Source organism: Saccopteryx leptura, chromosome 2 (genome assembly GCF_036850995.1).
Source record: "Saccopteryx leptura isolate mSacLep1 chromosome 2, mSacLep1_pri_phased_curated, whole genome shotgun sequence".
In the NCBI taxonomy this organism is placed as follows: domain Eukaryota; kingdom Metazoa; phylum Chordata; class Mammalia; order Chiroptera; family Emballonuridae; genus Saccopteryx; species Saccopteryx leptura.
In genome coordinates, this window is record NC_089504.1 from 358,964,087 (window position 1) to 358,980,905 (window position 16,819).

The 16,819-nt window shown below is 53.3% G+C and overlaps 1 protein-coding gene across 1 annotated transcript in view; it reads right to left on the bottom strand.

Moving 5' to 3' along the window:
• Positions 1–1,016: 1,016 nt before the first annotated feature.
• Positions 1,017–16,819, bottom strand: part of PIK3R6 (phosphoinositide-3-kinase regulatory subunit 6) — a 50,694-nt gene continuing 34,891 nt past the window's right edge. Inside the window, exons 14-20 of the mRNA XM_066364853.1 lie at positions 16,298–16,408; positions 14,140–14,230; positions 13,834–13,904; positions 13,303–13,393; positions 10,555–10,625; positions 2,226–2,338; positions 1,017–1,644 (exon numbers count right to left, since the gene is read on the bottom strand). Of these exons, the coding sequence (XP_066220950.1) occupies positions 1,488–1,644; positions 2,226–2,338; positions 10,555–10,625; positions 13,303–13,393; positions 13,834–13,904; positions 14,140–14,230; positions 16,298–16,408 (705 nt within the window). The 3' untranslated portion in view covers positions 1,017–1,487. The remainder of the gene's footprint in view (positions 1,645–2,225; positions 2,339–10,554; positions 10,626–13,302; positions 13,394–13,833; positions 13,905–14,139; positions 14,231–16,297; positions 16,409–16,819) is intronic.

The window sequence follows — 16,819 nt, forward strand, 5'->3', positions numbered from 1 at the left end:
TAAAGAACCTAGTAACTACCAAGGCCCAGATTGATACAGACCAGTTTACATCACCCCCCAGGGCAGAAAAAGAAAATCTAGCCACTTCCAGGTGAAGTCACTCAGTGATGTAAGTCACTTCGGGGTCAGAACCACCTCAGTTCTAGTGAGGGCTGTCCCGAGTCCCTCTCCTCTCCAGGTTCTAAGGCTTCCGCGGACAATTTCTACTCATCCGTCTTTACCTGTCCAGAGCTGACCTCCACCAAGGGGCAGGCGCTCGGCCATGTGGGTGTCCATTTGGATGCCACTTACAGCTCTACCTCTTCCTTTCTGCTGTCAGGCCCCTTGTTTGCTTTCAACTACCGACCAAGAACACCTTACCTGCCTCATACACCCCACGGGGCACAGGAACTCTCTCTGAGGCTGCCCTTGGGCCCATCTACCTAGACACCCAAGAAGCCCTTCTTACACAATTTCTCTGGGCATTAAGAATGCGCTCTGGGCTAACCCACATGCCCAGGGCATTGAGGCCGAAAGTGAAGAGCCTACCTCTCTACTCTCAGATCTCCAAATGCAAAAGGGATTCCTCCACTCCACACCCACCCCACAATCCCTGAGGACCCCGCCCCGGTGAAAGGGACAGCCTCAACTCAAACCTTTACATTCTTTCTGTTTCTCCCCTCCCCACATACGCGGGGTCCTGGGGGTGAGCTTCCCTGTGTTACAGGTGGGCATAAGTTTCTGAACTCAAAAGCCAAGAATTCTGATGTCTCTAATCTCTGGTTTTTCTGAAACCACTCACTCCTGCCTCTGTTTCAGGACAGGGCTGTTTAGGAGTCCCTAAGTCCACGCGTGGCCAGCCAGGCAGAATGCACCAGTGAATAGCTCACAGGACTCTTACCCGGCCAAAGTGGATTCCTTAGCTTAGACTGGCTACTTCCCCCAATCTCTATTAAAACACAAATATTACTGGGTGTTAGATAAAAGCAGAAAACAGGTTAGTGTGCATTTATTGAATCTGACACTTTCCTCTCAACTGGAAGAGACACCTGCCTGCCTCTGAGGGGGGAGACTGGCAGAGGCCCAAGTGAGGGAAGAGCGCAGACTCAGGAAGGGCAGGTGGCCTGGTGGCTTTGGTCTCCTTCCCATCTCCCCGCAGGACACGGGGCCCTGGCCAGAACAGCAGCTCTCACTTTGGTTTTAAGGGCTGGGTCAGGAGCTTGAGTGGGAGAGGTGGAAGTTGAAAGTCACTGGAGGAACACAGATCTGTGCAGGGAGCTGGGCTCGGTGTGTGCGTGCGCAGCTTTGCCCGGCCCATCCGTGGGTGTCCGTGTGGGCCAGCTTCTTGTGCCCTGGCACTCGCTGGCTCCTAGTCAGGGCCAGAAGCTGTCCGGGGCAGCCTGGCCTTGCTGTGGCCGTTGGTGTGCGCATTTGGGACTGGTGGGTAGTGTATCCTCCCTCGGGGGTCCGCGGCGCTCAGACTCAGCGCCTCCGCTGCCCCCTCGGACTCACTGGACGATGCCAGAGAACGTGTTGATGGGCATCAGAAGGGGCCTGGGCGTGGCTTTGGTCCTTTCCATCTCCTCCTGCTGGTCCGAACCGAGCCAGAGTGACTTGGGCTTCTGGGCCCCGGAACACGGCTCTGGGCAGGGAGCCACCTCAAATCTGTGAGCGGAGAGAGACCAGCTCGGGAGACCCATCTCAGGGGTCAGATCTGCTGGGAGTTTTACAGATGGCCCCTTTATTGTAGGGCACAGCAGATGGGGCCCCACGGAAGGAAGAGGCAGCGTTAGGACAAGAACGAGCCCCTGGGCCTAGGGCGGACAGTGGGAGTGGGGGACACACATGGTCAGGTCCCTGTGCCTGCTTTCCTTACCCAGATATACCTCCCCGGGGAGACCAGTGAGGGTCACACTAACTGCCACGGCTGCACTGCGGGGACACAGCTGCCACAGTAGGTCAGCTTGCGTCGAAGGGGCCAGTGCCAGGACCAGGCGTTGGAGCAGGAGGGCCGTAGGCTGAGGGCTCTTGGAGGAATACCAGCCACCCAGGGTCAGCTGTTCATTGCCCTTCTCCCTGGATTCAAGCCACAGGGCAGTGTCTTACGTTCACAGCCACCAGGGACGCCTGCCCGGTCTCGGGATCTGCCTCTGGCAAGGCTAGAGGCAGGAGACGGTAGGAGCTGGCTTCTGCTGAGGTTGGCCCCATGGGGCGTGCAGCCCGAGAGGCGGCAGGCCCAGCCTCACCTGACCACGTCCCTGAACGTGCGCCGATGGTCCTTGTCCAGCAGCAGGGTCAGCAGCCTCTGGTCCTGGCTCTGGACCCGGATGTCGGCTGCCCGGAAGGTGTTTGTCACGGTCTGCAATGAGGAGACGGCTTACGCATCACCTCTGTGAGAGATGGCCCTGCCGGTTTCTCCAGCCCTGACCTCGGGTGTTTCCGTACTCCAGCACGTGGGGTCTCGGGCTCTCTTCCTGCAAGTGACTCCGAGCAGTGGCCGTCCTGCAGGAGCTGCTCTAGGCTGCCCTGGTCCCCGGGGGCCTCACTGTTTCTGCAGTTCTTTCCCCAATCGATTCTCCTTAATTCTGAACACAAGCTGGAATGCTGTGGTCAGTACTCGCCAAGTTATCAAGTTACCCGAGCACCTCTTAGAGCAGGGGTCCCCAAACTTTTTACACAGGGGGCCAGTTCACTGTCCTTCAGACCATTGGAGGACCAGACTATAAAAAAAACTATGAACAAATCCCTATGCACACTGCACATACCTTATTTTAAAGTAAAAAAACAAAATGGGAACAAATACAATATTTAAAATAAAGAACAAGTAAATTTAAATCAACAAACTGACCAGTATTTCAATGGGAACTATGCTCCTCTCACTGACCACCAATGAAAGAGGTGCCCCTTCTGGAAGTGCGGTGGGGGCCGGATAAATGGCCTCAGGGGGCCACATGTGGCCCACGGGCCGTAGTTTGGGGACCCCTGTCTTAGATGATGGTGTGCTAGGGGTGGAATTTTATAAGTCCTAACCCCAGTTCCGTGTTGGATTACATACAAAGTTATTTACCTGGGATAGAGACAGAGGGTCTAGAAAGAGGCCACCTACCCCTATGATTCAGATTAGGCCTTATCCGTTTCTACCATGGAATTGTCTGGGGGCCAGATACATATAGACAGAAGAAATCCCCCCTCTGCATGGGGAGCCTGGGACACCCCACAGCTCTAGGTGACTTCTCTAGAAAGTGACCAGGGCCAAAGGAAAGCACCCCCCTCCCCGCATCCCTCTAACCTCTGACCCGAGGGAGCCACTCCAGACAGGACCTTTCCCAGTGGGCAGAGGAGTGGAGCAGCCTGGGTCACAGGTGGGGCCTTCAGGGGGCCTTTCCAGGTCACTGGCCCGACCCACGTGCAGACAGCCGCTCTGGGGGCCTGGCCACCGCAGAACATGGGAGCACCTAGCGCCTGGGGGTCCATCATGCCCAAGTGTTCCCAACCCTGGCTGCTCACAAAACTCCTCTTTCCAAACATAAAATTAGAGACTCTGCTGGAATGGTCGGGAGTCCAGCCAGACACGGGCATTTTTAAACAAGCTCCCTGTTGTAGGCATGGCTGAGACCACTGAGCAACTCTACCCTTTCCTTGTCACAGAGCAGAGGCACCAGCAGCAGCCTAAACGGGGGGTCAAGCCTGTGCTGGCATTTCTGCTGCAGTTCTGTGGGGAGAGGGTAGGCCAGCCACAGACCTGTGGGCAGAGTGTGCAGGACTTTCATAGGAGGAGGGTCCAAGCGCAGACTCTGTAGCCAGACTGCCCGGGGTTCTAGTCCTGGCTCTGCCATGCATTAGTCGTGTGACCTTGGACATATTTCTTAATCTCTGTGCTTTTGTTTTACACCTACTTTTAAAAAATATATACGGTAGTAATAGCAACTGTCTTGTAGGACTGTTGTGAAGATGAAAAGAGAATGGGTAAGAAGAAAGAAAAGAGGAGAGAGGAGGAAGAAGAGTAAGAGAAATTGGAAGGAGGAAGGGACGGAAGAGGGAAGAGAGATAGGAAGGAGGTGGAGGAAAAGAAGGGAAGATACACCCTGGCCGGTTGGCTCAGTGGTAGAGCATTGGCCTGGCGTGTGGGAGTCCCAGATTCGATTCCCGGCCAGGGCACACAGGAGAAGCGCCCATCTGCTTCTCCACCCCTCCCCCTCTCCTTCCTCTCTGTCTCTCTCTTCCCCTCCCGCAGCTGAGGCTCCATTGGAGCAAAGTTGGCCCAGGCGCTGAGGATGGCTCCATGGCCTTTGCCTCAGGTGCTAGAATGGCTCTGGTTACAACAGAGCAACGCCCCAGATGGGCAGAGCATCGCCCCCTGGTGGGCGTGCCGGGTGGATCCGGTCGGGCGCATGCAGGAGTCTGTCTGACTGCCTCCCCGTTTCCAACTTCAGAAAAATACAAAAAAAAAAAAAAAGAGGGGAAGATAAAGGAAACAGTGCAAATAGAAGAGAGGAAGGAAAAAGGAGAGGAGAAGGAGGAGGGGATATTCTCACGCTTCTCTGCAGCATTACATATAGGAAGGAGCAATGGGGCAAATTCTACAGAATTCAGGCAATGAGCAAATTCTACCCAATAGTAAGGGGGAAAATTATGAAACAAAAATATTATACCCAGATAAATTTCATTCATATGTATACGCAACAGAAAAACATTTTCAGATACGTTGTCTCAGAAAATATATCATTCTTGCTAAAACAGATCGCTCAAAGGGCCAAGACAGTCTATGTGAAGTGCCCGGGCCATGGTAAGCACTGTGGTAGTGCTGGCTGTCTGTTGGTATTAATGATCGTTTTTCAAGAAGGAGCTGGGCGGAAACAATGGTTCAGCTGCCAGAGGAGAAGGGGGACCCACTGTGGACTCGTTCAGCCTCAGCCTGTCTCCGAGCCCAAGCCTTCTGCTACCGTCCCTCTGTAGACCCCTGTGCATCTGAGCAGGTGGGCTGTGAGTAAAGACGGAGAGATTTAGCAGAACCTAAGACAGAGAGTAACACAAAGGGAGAGGGGACTTTTCCCTGCCATGCAGCAGAGCCTGGGGCAGCGCTGGTGGCCTGGAGCTGTCAGTCACGGAGGGCAGGTGTGGCTGGGGGGCGGTTGTGGGAGAGGCAGTGGAATCTAGTGAGCAGAGAGCTGGTGGGATGATTGTGAACACTCAAGTGTCAACCAAGACCTGAGGGGAGGCTGAGGTCCTGGGCTGCTGGGGGCTGGGGGACAGCCAGGGGCCTTCACGTTATGAGGGAGGCACCCCCCCCCAAAATGATCTAGCTGGTGAGGGGGGCTGCTGGGGGCTGGGGACAGCCAGGGGCCTTCACGTTATGAGGGGAGGCACCCCCCCCCAAAATGATCTAGCTGGTGAGGGGGGCTGCTGGGGGCTGGGGGACAGCCAGGGGCCTTCACGTTATGAGGGGAGGCACCCCCCCCCCAAAATGATCTAGCTGGTGAGGGGGGCTGCTGGGGGCTGGGGGACAGCCAGGGGCCTTCACGTTATGAGGGGAGGCACCCCCCCCCCCCCCGAAATGATCTAGCTGGTGAGGGAAGCTCAAGGTTCCTACAGAGGGGAAGGCAGAAGTCTGGAGGGACTGACTGTGACCACTGAAGGTCTCACAGGGGGTGGGGTGGGGCCCAGCTTCCTGACTCGAGCGTCTTCCTGGCTCCACGCGTCCTCGGCAGGACCTGGGCCTCCACGGCCCTGTCCTCTGGATGAGCAGAGGCGGTCTCGGGGCATCTCCCGCATGCCTGCAGTGCGGGCGGTGCCTTCGTTTCCCCTGGGTGGGGTGCACCCCTAGACACATCCCACCCACCCAGCTTCGGCCTGTGAGGGCCGCGGAAGTCTTGGATTTCCACCTATAGACGCGGCCATGGAGCTCAGCTGCAAGGACCAGACACAGAGTTTGCAAAGGGTCCTGGTCTTAGCTCATAAGGGCGTGAGCAAAAAGCTGCTTGGTCTTCCCTGGTTTCTACACTCCAAAACCCAAATTGTACTGTTCTTCACTGGTTTTCTAAGGCAAACTTCCAGTCCAGCCTAAATAATGTCATTGCTGCCCCTTAATTCACAAGGGCGCGGTGCCCACGCCCTGCTCTTCTCGGAGCCTGAAATACCTGCAACTCTAGCTCACCGCGCGCTTCCCGTCGCGTGGTGTTCATCGCCTGAGGTTTGTGCAGAACACGCACATGCACCTGCCTGCGTCTGAAGGAAAGTACAGTCACTGGAATCCCCCCAGCCAGTTGGTGCAGGAGTAAAAGGGAACTCACCAGGGTGATAAATTTAGATTTGCAAAGAGCCTGCAACCAGGTTCTTTGAAAACAGAAGTCCTTGTAAGGAACTGACTTTAAAAAAGGAAATCCATGAAGGTGAATGGTTTAAGCTTAAGGGTTCAATACAAAGCTGTCCTGTAGGGAGGAGGATCTCAGCTCGTACAGTAGATCTCTTAGCCAATCAGTGCTCTCCGATGGTGGATGGGCTTCCCCAGGAAAAGTGAGCTTCTGTTTGGGATAAGACTTTACATGGGTGAAGGACGGACTCGATGACCCAGCAGACACCTGGTGTGGGCCAGACGCTGTGCTGAGTGCTGGGGGGAACCGGGAGGACCCAGACAAGGGTCTGAGTGTAGGGAGCTCACAGTCCACGGACACACGGCGATCCTATCACTGATGGCGTTGCAAGTACTTCGAGGCTGTATCCCTGAGGCTTTACGGGAGCACAGAGGTGGGGCACCTAGCTCACTGGGGAGTAGGGAGTGGGGTGGGGTGGGTGGGGGGTGTGCAGGGAAGGGGCAGAGCATCAGGAAGGACTTCCCGGGGGAGTGGACACCTGAGTTTTATTGCAAAGGGAAAATAGGAGTTATGAAAAGAAGATGGGGAAGAGGAAAGGAGGAATGGGGCTTCAGGCCAAGCGTGGCTCATGGGCAGAGGCACGGGGCATGACTGCTGGGACCACCCTCAATGCCTCAGTGAAGGCCCGCCGGGTGGCCGGAGTTCTAGATGGACAGGACAAAGAGCCAAGCTATGCAGACCCAAGAGTTTTCCTGCCCTTCTGCCGTGGAGAAGGGGAAATGGCAGATGGGTTTTAAGCAGAAAGTGACATGTCCAAGTTCTGTCTTAGAAACATCACTTGGGCAGAGATGTGGAAGGTGCACCTAAGGAGTATGGGAGTGACATCAGGGGACCCAGCTGGGAGGCGATTTGCATTTGTCCGCGTGTGAACAACTTGTCCTAGTTTGCCTGCCCTGATTTTAGCACCGAAAGCCCCATGTCCCAGGAAACCCCTTAGTTCTGGGAAAACTGGGATGGTTGGTCAACCTAGCTGGACCTGAAGAAGGAGGATGAAGAGGAAGAGAGAGAAAACTGGCGGGGCCTGGGGGAGTGAGCAGGAAGAGGCACCTGAGAGGACTGCCAGGCTCCTGGCAGAGGCGACCGGGCAGTGAGGGTACCAGTAAGTGGGAGGCAGAACTTCCGGGAGGAGGGGAGGAAATGAAACAGTGGCGAGCACAGAAATGGCTCTGATGCGGCCCAGCACTCTTCTAAGAGCTCTGCCTGTGGCAACCACTGAATCTCCACAGCTTGAGGAGGCAGGTACTGTTACTAACCCCACTTCACAGGTAATAATACTGAGAGGCACAGAGAGTCTGAATAACTTGCCTAAAGTCACAGAGCTTGTAAATGGCACAACCAAGATCCAAACCCAGCCACTCTAGCTCTGGAGAGCTTTTTTTTTTTTTTTTTTTTTTTTTTTTTTTTGTATTTTTCTGAAGCTGGAAACAGGGAGAGACAGTCAGACAGACTCCCGCATGTGCCCGACCAGGATCCACCCGGCACACCCACCAGGGGCAACGCTCTGCCCACCAGGGGGTGATGCTCTGCCCCTCTGGGGCGTCGCTCTGCCACGACCAGAGCCACTCTAGCGCCTGGGGCAAAGGCCAAGGAGCCATCCCCAGCGCCCGGGCCATCTTTGCTCCAATGGAGCCTTGGCTGCGGGAGGGGAAGAGAGAGACAGAGAGAAAGGAGGGGTGGGGGAGAAGCAAATGGGCGCTTCTCCTATGTGCCCTGGCCGGGAATTGAACCCGGGTCCCCCGCACGCCAGGCCGACACTCTACCGCTAAGCCAACCGGCCAGGGCCTCTGGAGAGCTTTTAACTCCAGAAAGCACTGGCTTTGGTGCTGAGTATCTGGGGTCTGGGGGACTGTGGGACATCCGGTTCCCGCTAACTTAGTTGAAGGCAGGAGTCAGAAACTCAGGGGGGTGAACGTCAGCGCAGGAGACAGAGGTTCGAGTGTCCTTAACAAGTTGGACTGAAACTGTGTAAGTGGGTTTGATGGCCCAGCGAGTGAGAAAAGAAGTGGCCGTGGGCACACGTGAGGAACAGGAGCTATTTAAAGAACTGGTTTAGAAAAAAAGAGTCTAGGAAAGAGGCCAAAAAGTAACAGACACACAGAAGAAGAATGATGAGAAGGGGAGGTCTCCAAATTCACCGAGGTAGGGAGTTTGGAGACTCAGGGAACAGGGCAGTCATTCGAAATTGATCCAAGGAACGGAAAACTCGGGAAAACATCTACGACAGCGTTGGAAGTCAGCTTCACTGGAGTCTAACATATAAATATAATTTTAAATATAAATATTTTCATTTTAAAGGTAACCACTAATAAAAAGAAAAGTAGGACAGAACGACCAAATTATCAGAGAGGGAACAATAAGCAAACAGAACCCGAGAGGAACAAAGAGGCACATAAAACAGCAAAAAGTTTTAAAAACCCCCAGAAAGTATAACATAAGATTGCAGAGTAAGTTAGTGTCAAAATATCATATCAAGTTAGTGTTGATGTATTACGTTCTCATCTGTTAAAAAACAAAGACTTTTAGACCGAGACAGAAAAGAATCAAATTACATGCTATTTACAAGAAGCACAGCTAACAAAAAAATGCTTCAAAAATAATGGGATGAAGACTCTTTATTTCAGAGGGGCAGAGTGTATATTTTCTCATTCTTTTCCTCTTATCCTTTTCCTCAAAACGAGGAGGTGCATCTCGAATGAAACTAGAAGACGCCGAGAGCCCCAGCTACAGTCTGTGAGTATCGAGAGAGGAAGGTCACACCGTGGGGACCGAGACATGGGCCATGCTTATGAATGGGTGGCCACAGGCTCCACAGATGGGGGGAGGGAAATGGAGCCTGAAGAAAGGGAGTTGACGGAAAGCCGGTATGAGGAACAGTTAGACGGCTTCAGTTTCCCATTCCCACCCCCAGTAGCCAAGCCATGAGCCTTCCCCTGCCACAGAGACCTGTGAAAGTAGACCGGAAAGGCCCGGGACCTGGGGACACACAGTTGGAGGAGGATGGAGTGAGGTGCTGTACTCCAGGTAGGTAGGTTACATGAAAGACTGCTCACTGAACAGCCCCTCACTCGACCCAGCTCCGGAGTAGACACCACAGTCCCCGTCCCTCCCCAAGACTGGAGCCTAGGGCAGAGGTCTCAAACTCGCGGCCCGCCCACCAATTTTGTGCGGCCGCAGACTAATCCACAAAGTTTGATTAGTCTGCGGGCCGCACAAAATTGGTGGGCGGGCCGCATGCGGTCCGTGGGCCGCGAGTTTGAGACCCCTGGCCTAGGAGACACTTTCTCTGGGAAAGTGAGCTGAGAGACTTGCAGATACTGACATCAGGGTTTCTCCCATGGAAACGACCACAGCCTTCTGACTGCCCCTTGAGAAGCCCGCGCTAACGCGGCTATTTGGTGACCCCTCTTATGTTTGAGCCGGCAGCCCAGGATCACCAGATGTCTGGAGACGACCTCTAGCATTGAAACAAGAAAAACAAGAAAGATCCAAACCAGCAATGTGGAGAATAGAAGTTTAGTGGAAAAAGACACAATGTAGTGAGCATAAGAAAACTTCAAATAAAGAATCCTTACCATCTTTAGATAACAGGAAAGACTGCATCAATGAAGCTAGAACAGGATGCTATTAAAGTGCATAACCAGAAGGCAAGAAGGAATTCCTGAAGTTTAAACATCCAAGAAATTAATTTGAAGAAAGCTCCTAAAATGTGAAGAAAAGAACGAGAGGGACAATGGGAGAGAAAAGATTAGAAAATTAGAGTTATCACGCTAGGAGGCCTAACACTGGACCCTCTGTAGTTCAGGAATAGCAAAGATAGAGGAAATAATTTTTAGTGCTGTGTTTGAACGTATTGCAGAACCAGCAGATGGGGGTCTCCAGATTTGGTCCAAGGCTGGGCGATCGTTGTTTAGGAGTCTGGCTGTTGTGTGGTGCAGAGGATGCTAGAACCTGCGTGCCTTCTGTAGTTCCCGTCTTCAGACAGCCAGCAGGTGCAGGATAAGCCTTAATCCTTATGACGCCTTATTTATGCCCATTGATGCTCAATATTTCAAGCCTACTGTTCGCAAAGCACGTTCTCTCTGCTAGGAAGACCCGCTTCCATAGCAAAGGCTCTCAGGCCCCTTTCTCTGAACATCCTGACCCCTGGGCTCCCAGCTACCGTCCCTATTTGAATAACCCCAGTCTCCTTCCGCCCAGTACTTACCGAGAAGGACTTTCCTGCCAGGTTGGACGACTTGACAACCTCCGTCACGTGAACGTTCAGGCACATGTGGTCTGTAAGGAGAGCAACAGAAGGAGGGTGGGGTAGTGGTGGACATTGAAACTGGGAGGAAAGAGATGGGGGCAGCTGTGGATGGGCCTTCAGGGAAGTAGGGGAGTTTGAGATTCGAGGTCCCAAGAAGACACCCCCTCCCCATATTAACTTCCTCCCACACCCTGCTTAGCCCCTTCCTGATTCCACTTTGGTCCTAGCCAGGTTTCAGTTCCTTCCTGATCATCCATTCCCCTCCCCTGATGAATCCACAAAGTTTCTGCGTCCTCAGGCATAACGGCCAACCCAGAGCTCTCTCTTCACCTTCTTCTGCACCCCTTTATCAATGAAAGAAAGCTCTGTGGAGCTTCCTCGCAGCTACGGGGCATGCTAAGGACGGAGGGAACACCCAGCCCAGGACGTGGGCACCACAGAGGGTAGGAGGGTATTACTTCCAACAGGTTGAAAGTGTTCTCTTGACTTCTATAAACTGCATATAGTGTGTCAAAAACCATTGTGGTGTGACTGCTACCGGGTTCTCCCTTCTCCCTGTTATGGAAGGTTCTTAGATGACTGTCCCTCTGAGGAGGGTTCTGGTGTCAGTTCTAGTAAGGTTTTTGTGATGGAAAAGTTGGAGGAGGCCTAAGCTAGAGTGGAAATCTTGTGAAGGAAATAGAAGAAATACCGTTTTAACAATAAGAGCTAATATTATAATTTACTATATGCACATAAATTAATATCTTATCTCCATTTTGAAAGTGATGAAACAAGTAACCTGCCCCAGTTCACACAGTGGCAAGTGGCAAAGCTGGCTCTGAAGCCTGCTCTTCTGGTTCTGGAATCTGTGCTTGACCAACCCCGTGACCCGCTCTCGGTTAAGAACTACTGCCGAAGTCCCCCTCAGGGTGTTAAAGGCCTACAAGAAAGGCTGTCCCCCTGTGATAGACTTTCATATGTCCCCACAAACTCAACCTCTCTGGAAGCCATTTTACCAAGAAGTGATCAAATCAATAACCATTCCTTGAGTTTCTTCTTTATGTCAGATGCCAAGAAAATTTAGGAGCGATGACACCCCTATATTAACACACATACTTTATATGACTAATTTCACAACTGGAATGCTAGCAGAGCCACAGAGGGTTTTAGAGACAGAGCGATGACTCATCATTGGATGAGAGAGGAAGGAGGGATCAGAGACATTCCTTGTAGGCTGCCAGGCTGGCTAATGCGTATTTTCATTCTGTGTTTCTTCTGGAACATTCCAGATCCAGATCCATTCATTTTTTCTTATCTTTTCTTTCTTTCTTTCTTTTTTTTTTTTTTTTTTTTTATTTTTCTGAAGTTAGAAGCAGGGAGGCAGTCAGACAGACTCCTACATGTGCCCGACTGGGATCCACCAGGCATGTCCACCAGGGGGCGATGCTCTGCCGCTCTAGGGCATTGCTCCTTTGTGGCCGGAGCCATTCTAGTGCCTGAGGCGGAGGCCATGGGGCCATCCTCAGTGCCCAGGCCAACTTTGCTCCAATGGAGCCTTGGCTGCAGGAGGGGAAGAGAGAGACAGAGAGGAAGGAGAGGGGGAGGGGTGGAGAAGCAGATGGGCGCCTCTTCTGTGTGCCCTGGCCGGTAATCAAACCCGGGACTTCCACATGCAGGGCCAATGCTCTATCACTGAGCCAACTGGCCAGGGCCAATCATTCATTCTTTTTAAAACATTGGGGGGGGGGGGTGAAAAGTAGTGCTTCATTTATTCAGTAAATGTATTGAGCACCTACTATGCGCCAGGACATGTACAAGACACTGGGGGTAGGTAGTGAATAAGAAACATTTCTCCTGGGTAGACTTTCTTGTATGCTCTGAAAAGATCTACCAGCATCTGTGGGTCATATCCCTTGAGCCTGGTCTATTGGGATTTGGCAATTGCAGAGGAAGTGGGGAGGCACATGGTGGAGGGGAACACAGGCTCTTGTGTGAGAGGTGACCTTGGGCAAGTTACTTTCTCTCCTTCAGCTTTCTCTTCCCCTCCAGTCAAAAGTGGCTAATGCTAATAATACCGATCTTATAGGGTTAATACGCTTAAAAGAGTTAATACGTTTGACAATGGGTATAACGGTTAGTAATACACATTACCAATATTCTCATTATTCCAGAAGATCAGAGAGCTAGCAGAAATAGCTCACATTTATAGTTTTGCATATAATTATATGCACATAAATTGGTAACTTTTGTCATCTCAGTTTTAGATTTAGGTAATTAGATGATTATCTTATTATCTAACACATATCTAGAATGATATAATTAGCCAGAAGTAGTGCCTTTTGTGAACCGGAGAGTACCTGCCCAATGCACCGGCATGCAAAACAAACGTTTCCAAACAGAACTGCAGCCCTAGGGCAGAGGCGGGGCCAGCGGCAGCCCTCCCTGCGGGCCCTGCATCTCCACCGAGCTCAGAGGTGCAGCCTGAGGCCACAGCACGTGTCCCTCAGTATGAAGCATCAGGGGGTGGGACGTGCTTCCCTCGGCAGCCTGGTGCCCAGCCCTGGGCCCAGCATGAGTAGGCGCTCGACCTCATTCAGGGATCCCAGGGATGGGGCAGGAGGCCTCCTTCCCCTGGCTCACCTTGTCTCCTGTCACTCGACCCTCTGTCCTTCTCTCCTTCCTGTCCCTTTGCTCCCTGTCTGCTCTGCTTCCCCAACTCCTCACCTTCAGTGCCGCCGGCTGGAAGGGTCTTCAGGACCAGCCCAGTGGCCCTCAGGGCAATGGTCACCTCCTGGGTCCGGTGGCTGAGCAGGGCCTGGGGAGGGAGATGCAGGCACAGGGGGGAGTCCTCAGGACAACCCTGTCCCCACACATCCTCACATCAACAGTCTCTGCCCCCAGAGCCTTGTCTGCGTCACTGACGTCCAGTAATGGGGTACGGGAAAGGGACTAGGGCACACTTAGCGCCAGGGAGCATGCACAGTCTTCTAGGCTCAAAGGACTTCGTCTCCAGTGCCTCTGGGTCCGCTAAGTAATGAGGGTACTTTTAAGAAAGGGGACATGCTGCTTGTTCCTTAAATCAGATCCCCCCTTGTCGACATGGGAAGCCATCTGTGACCCTCCCGTCCCTACAAAAGGCTGAGAGAGTGCCCAGAAGAGGGCGGAAGTGTCCTCGGGCTCCACAGGCTTTCCCCTACGTGTCCCCGAAACCTGCTTCCACCCAGCTGCACCTCCTGGCCACTCTGTGACACTGACCTTCCTGTAGCACAGGGAGAGCTCAGCCCCGAGGGCCTCCGCCGGGCCCCTCCTCCGGGGGGAGAAGCCATCTGAGGGGGAACGAGAAGCGGCTGGAGCCTCCCGGGCCCCACGAGCCCACCCCGCCCCCCGTCAGGCTGAGCTTCCTCGGGGCGAGCTCACAGGGAGCCCGGGTCACCGTCTGGGCGAGCTCTCAGGGAGCCCGGTCACCGTGTCCTCAGCGGAGAACAGGGAGGGGGGCTTTCGGAGGACGGGCCTGGGGAAGCTGAGTCGGGTGAGCTTTGGACAAGGGGAGCAGATGCTCACCTTTGGGGAGTCTGGAGTCTTGGATCTTCACCTTCAGCTCAGTGAGGAAAATGTCCTCTGCAGAGTCTTGGCTCCGGTCACTGAAGAAGATCTGGAGAGATGGAGGGAGGGAGAGAAAGGGGGAGGGAAGGAGGGAGGGAAGGAGAGAGGGAAGGAGAGAAGGAAGGAGTGGGGGAGAAAGGGAGGGAGCAAGGGAGGGAAGGAAGGAGGGAGGGAGGGAGGGAGGGAAGAAGGGAAGGAGGGAGGGAGAGAGGGAGGGAAGGAAGGAGGAAAGGAGGGAAGGAAGGAGGGAGGGAGAAAGGGAGGGAGCAAAGGAGGGAAGGAAGGAGGGAGGGAGGGAGAAAGGGAGGGAGGGAAGAGGTGAGAGAAGGCCGGCTCTACCAGAGGCAGCTCCCCCTGCAACCCCAGAGCCGCCAGGGCCCCCTGCCCCCCGCCAGCGCTAGACTCTGAGCCGCACCCAGGGATTACCTGGACATGACTCTGCCCGTCTATCTACCCACATATCATAGATACGGACAATGTGATATAGTTACACATAGCAGAGGAAGGTATTGAAACCCAGGCTAGCTGTAACCACTACTAATGGGGATCGCAGGATAAAGGGACAAAATTCACGTAAGGGAGGGCAAGAAAGTCTCCCATGGACGCCTTAGGGGAGGAGGAAAGGGGGAGGGCCAGAAAAGAGACTTGAAGGTTCTGGATGTGCACAAAGCCCGGGCTGCCACTGAATGCTGGAGGGAACTGGGGGGGGGGGGGGGCTCCTGAGGGAAGAACGACAGAGAAGAGGGGGAGGCAAGGTGTGGACAGGGCAAGAGGGAGGATGTTGGAACAACCGGGAAGAGTGGCCACACGCTTCTCAACAGAATAGGGACAGAGAGAGAAAAAAGTGGCCACCAGAAGCCAGGAGCTGGCCGGGCACTTACAGTGAGGTCTTGGTGTCCTGTTGAGCATAAGTAGTTTCACAGATGCCGACACGGTCAGGCAAGGCTACTGTGGGACCGCGATGGGTCGGGACAGAAACCAGACGGCACCGCTACAACGTCTGAACGCGGGCAGCAATGGGGACACCGTGCAGGCCACCTCCCGTGCCCGCCCATCCCAGCCAATCGCGAGCAGCTGCTGCTTCTCAAAGCACAGTGAAAGCTACTGAGACGCCCAGTCGCAGAATCATTCCTGTTTCCTGCCAGCATTTGATCCAGAGCAAAGTCCTGCTTTTTGGGGCCCTCTCCAAAATCACCCAGCAGGAGGCCAGATCCTATAACTTCTTTCTAACAGTCTCTTCCCAAGACGCCTCACGGTTCTCCTCCAGGTGTGAGGTCCCCTTGCTGCAGCAAGTCAGGAAACACCAGCCGGGGCCTCCCCTTTCATTTTTAGTCACTTGCGTTGCTGGATGTGTAATTCCCTTCACCAGGGACCTTGGAGAGGTTTTTTATATATTTATTTATTTTTCATTTGTCTATGCTGTGTTGCTTTGGTTTGCACTCTGAAAACCAAGGAAAGGGCCTAAATTTCTCATGTAGGTCAAAATCAGGAAGGCAATAAAGAGAAGGAAGAGTGAAAAACAAGAATTCAGGCTTGACCCGTGGTGGTGCCGTGGATAGAGCGTCGACATGGGACACTGAGGTCCCAGGTTTGAAACATGAAGGTTACTGGTTTGAGCGTGGGCTCATCCAGCTTAAGTGCAGGGTTGCTAGTTGAGTGTGGGATCCTAGATGTGACCCCATGGTCACTGGCTTGAGGCCAAGGTTGCTGGCTTGAGCAAGGGGTCACCGGCTTGGCTGGAGCGCCCCCAGGGTCAAGGCATGTACGAGGAGCAATCAGTGAACAAGGAAGGTGCCGCAACTATGAGCTGATGCTTCTTATCTTTCTCCCTTCCTGTCTGTCTGTCTCTCTTGCAAAATAAAAATAATAAAAAATAGAAAACAAGACTTCAGTAAGAGAAGACAGGAAGCTAAAGGCAGAGGAGGCCATTAGAAATCAGTCCATAGTTGCTCACAGAAACCCAGAGATTAAGAAGACAAAATTAACAGCCGAGAGTCTCGGAGTGACTTTCGCTCTGGTAACCTGGCTTTCCCCAGAGCCAGAGTATTTAGGCTGTGGGGCCCTGGGGTCCAGCTGGCTGCCGTGGTATCTCTGGAGCCCCGGGTGGAAAGCTTACCTTGACTGTGTAGATCTGGAAATAGATGGGCTGGGTACCCATGCGAACGTAGTAAGTGATGACATCCAGGAGGAAGGGGTCTACAGCCCGGGCTGTGTGCAGGGCGGGAGGCTGTGGGGGAGACAGAATGCTTTCAGTTGCCTCCTTCCATGCTACTGTGCAAGCTGCCACCTTCTTAACAGAGAAACTCCAGGGCCCCCACGGAACTGCCGTGACGCACTAACCTCTGCTCCTTCAGCGCAGGCCAAGCCTTTCCTTCCACTCAATTTCCACTCCCTGTCAAAATACACCTGGCCCAAGGCCCATCTCCCCAGGGACTCTGACTCATTTTAATCACACAAAGACATATTGGGCACCTCCTTGTGTAAAGCACTGTGCTGGGTGCTTGGAGTAGACAAGATGCTTAAAAATGTAACTAATGACGAGAGAATATGAACTGCGTTCTAGGTTTGGATTAGCTGCTCGTTAACCTTGGGCATGAGAGGTTGAACCAGATGATCTGATGTCTCTTTCAGTTTTTAT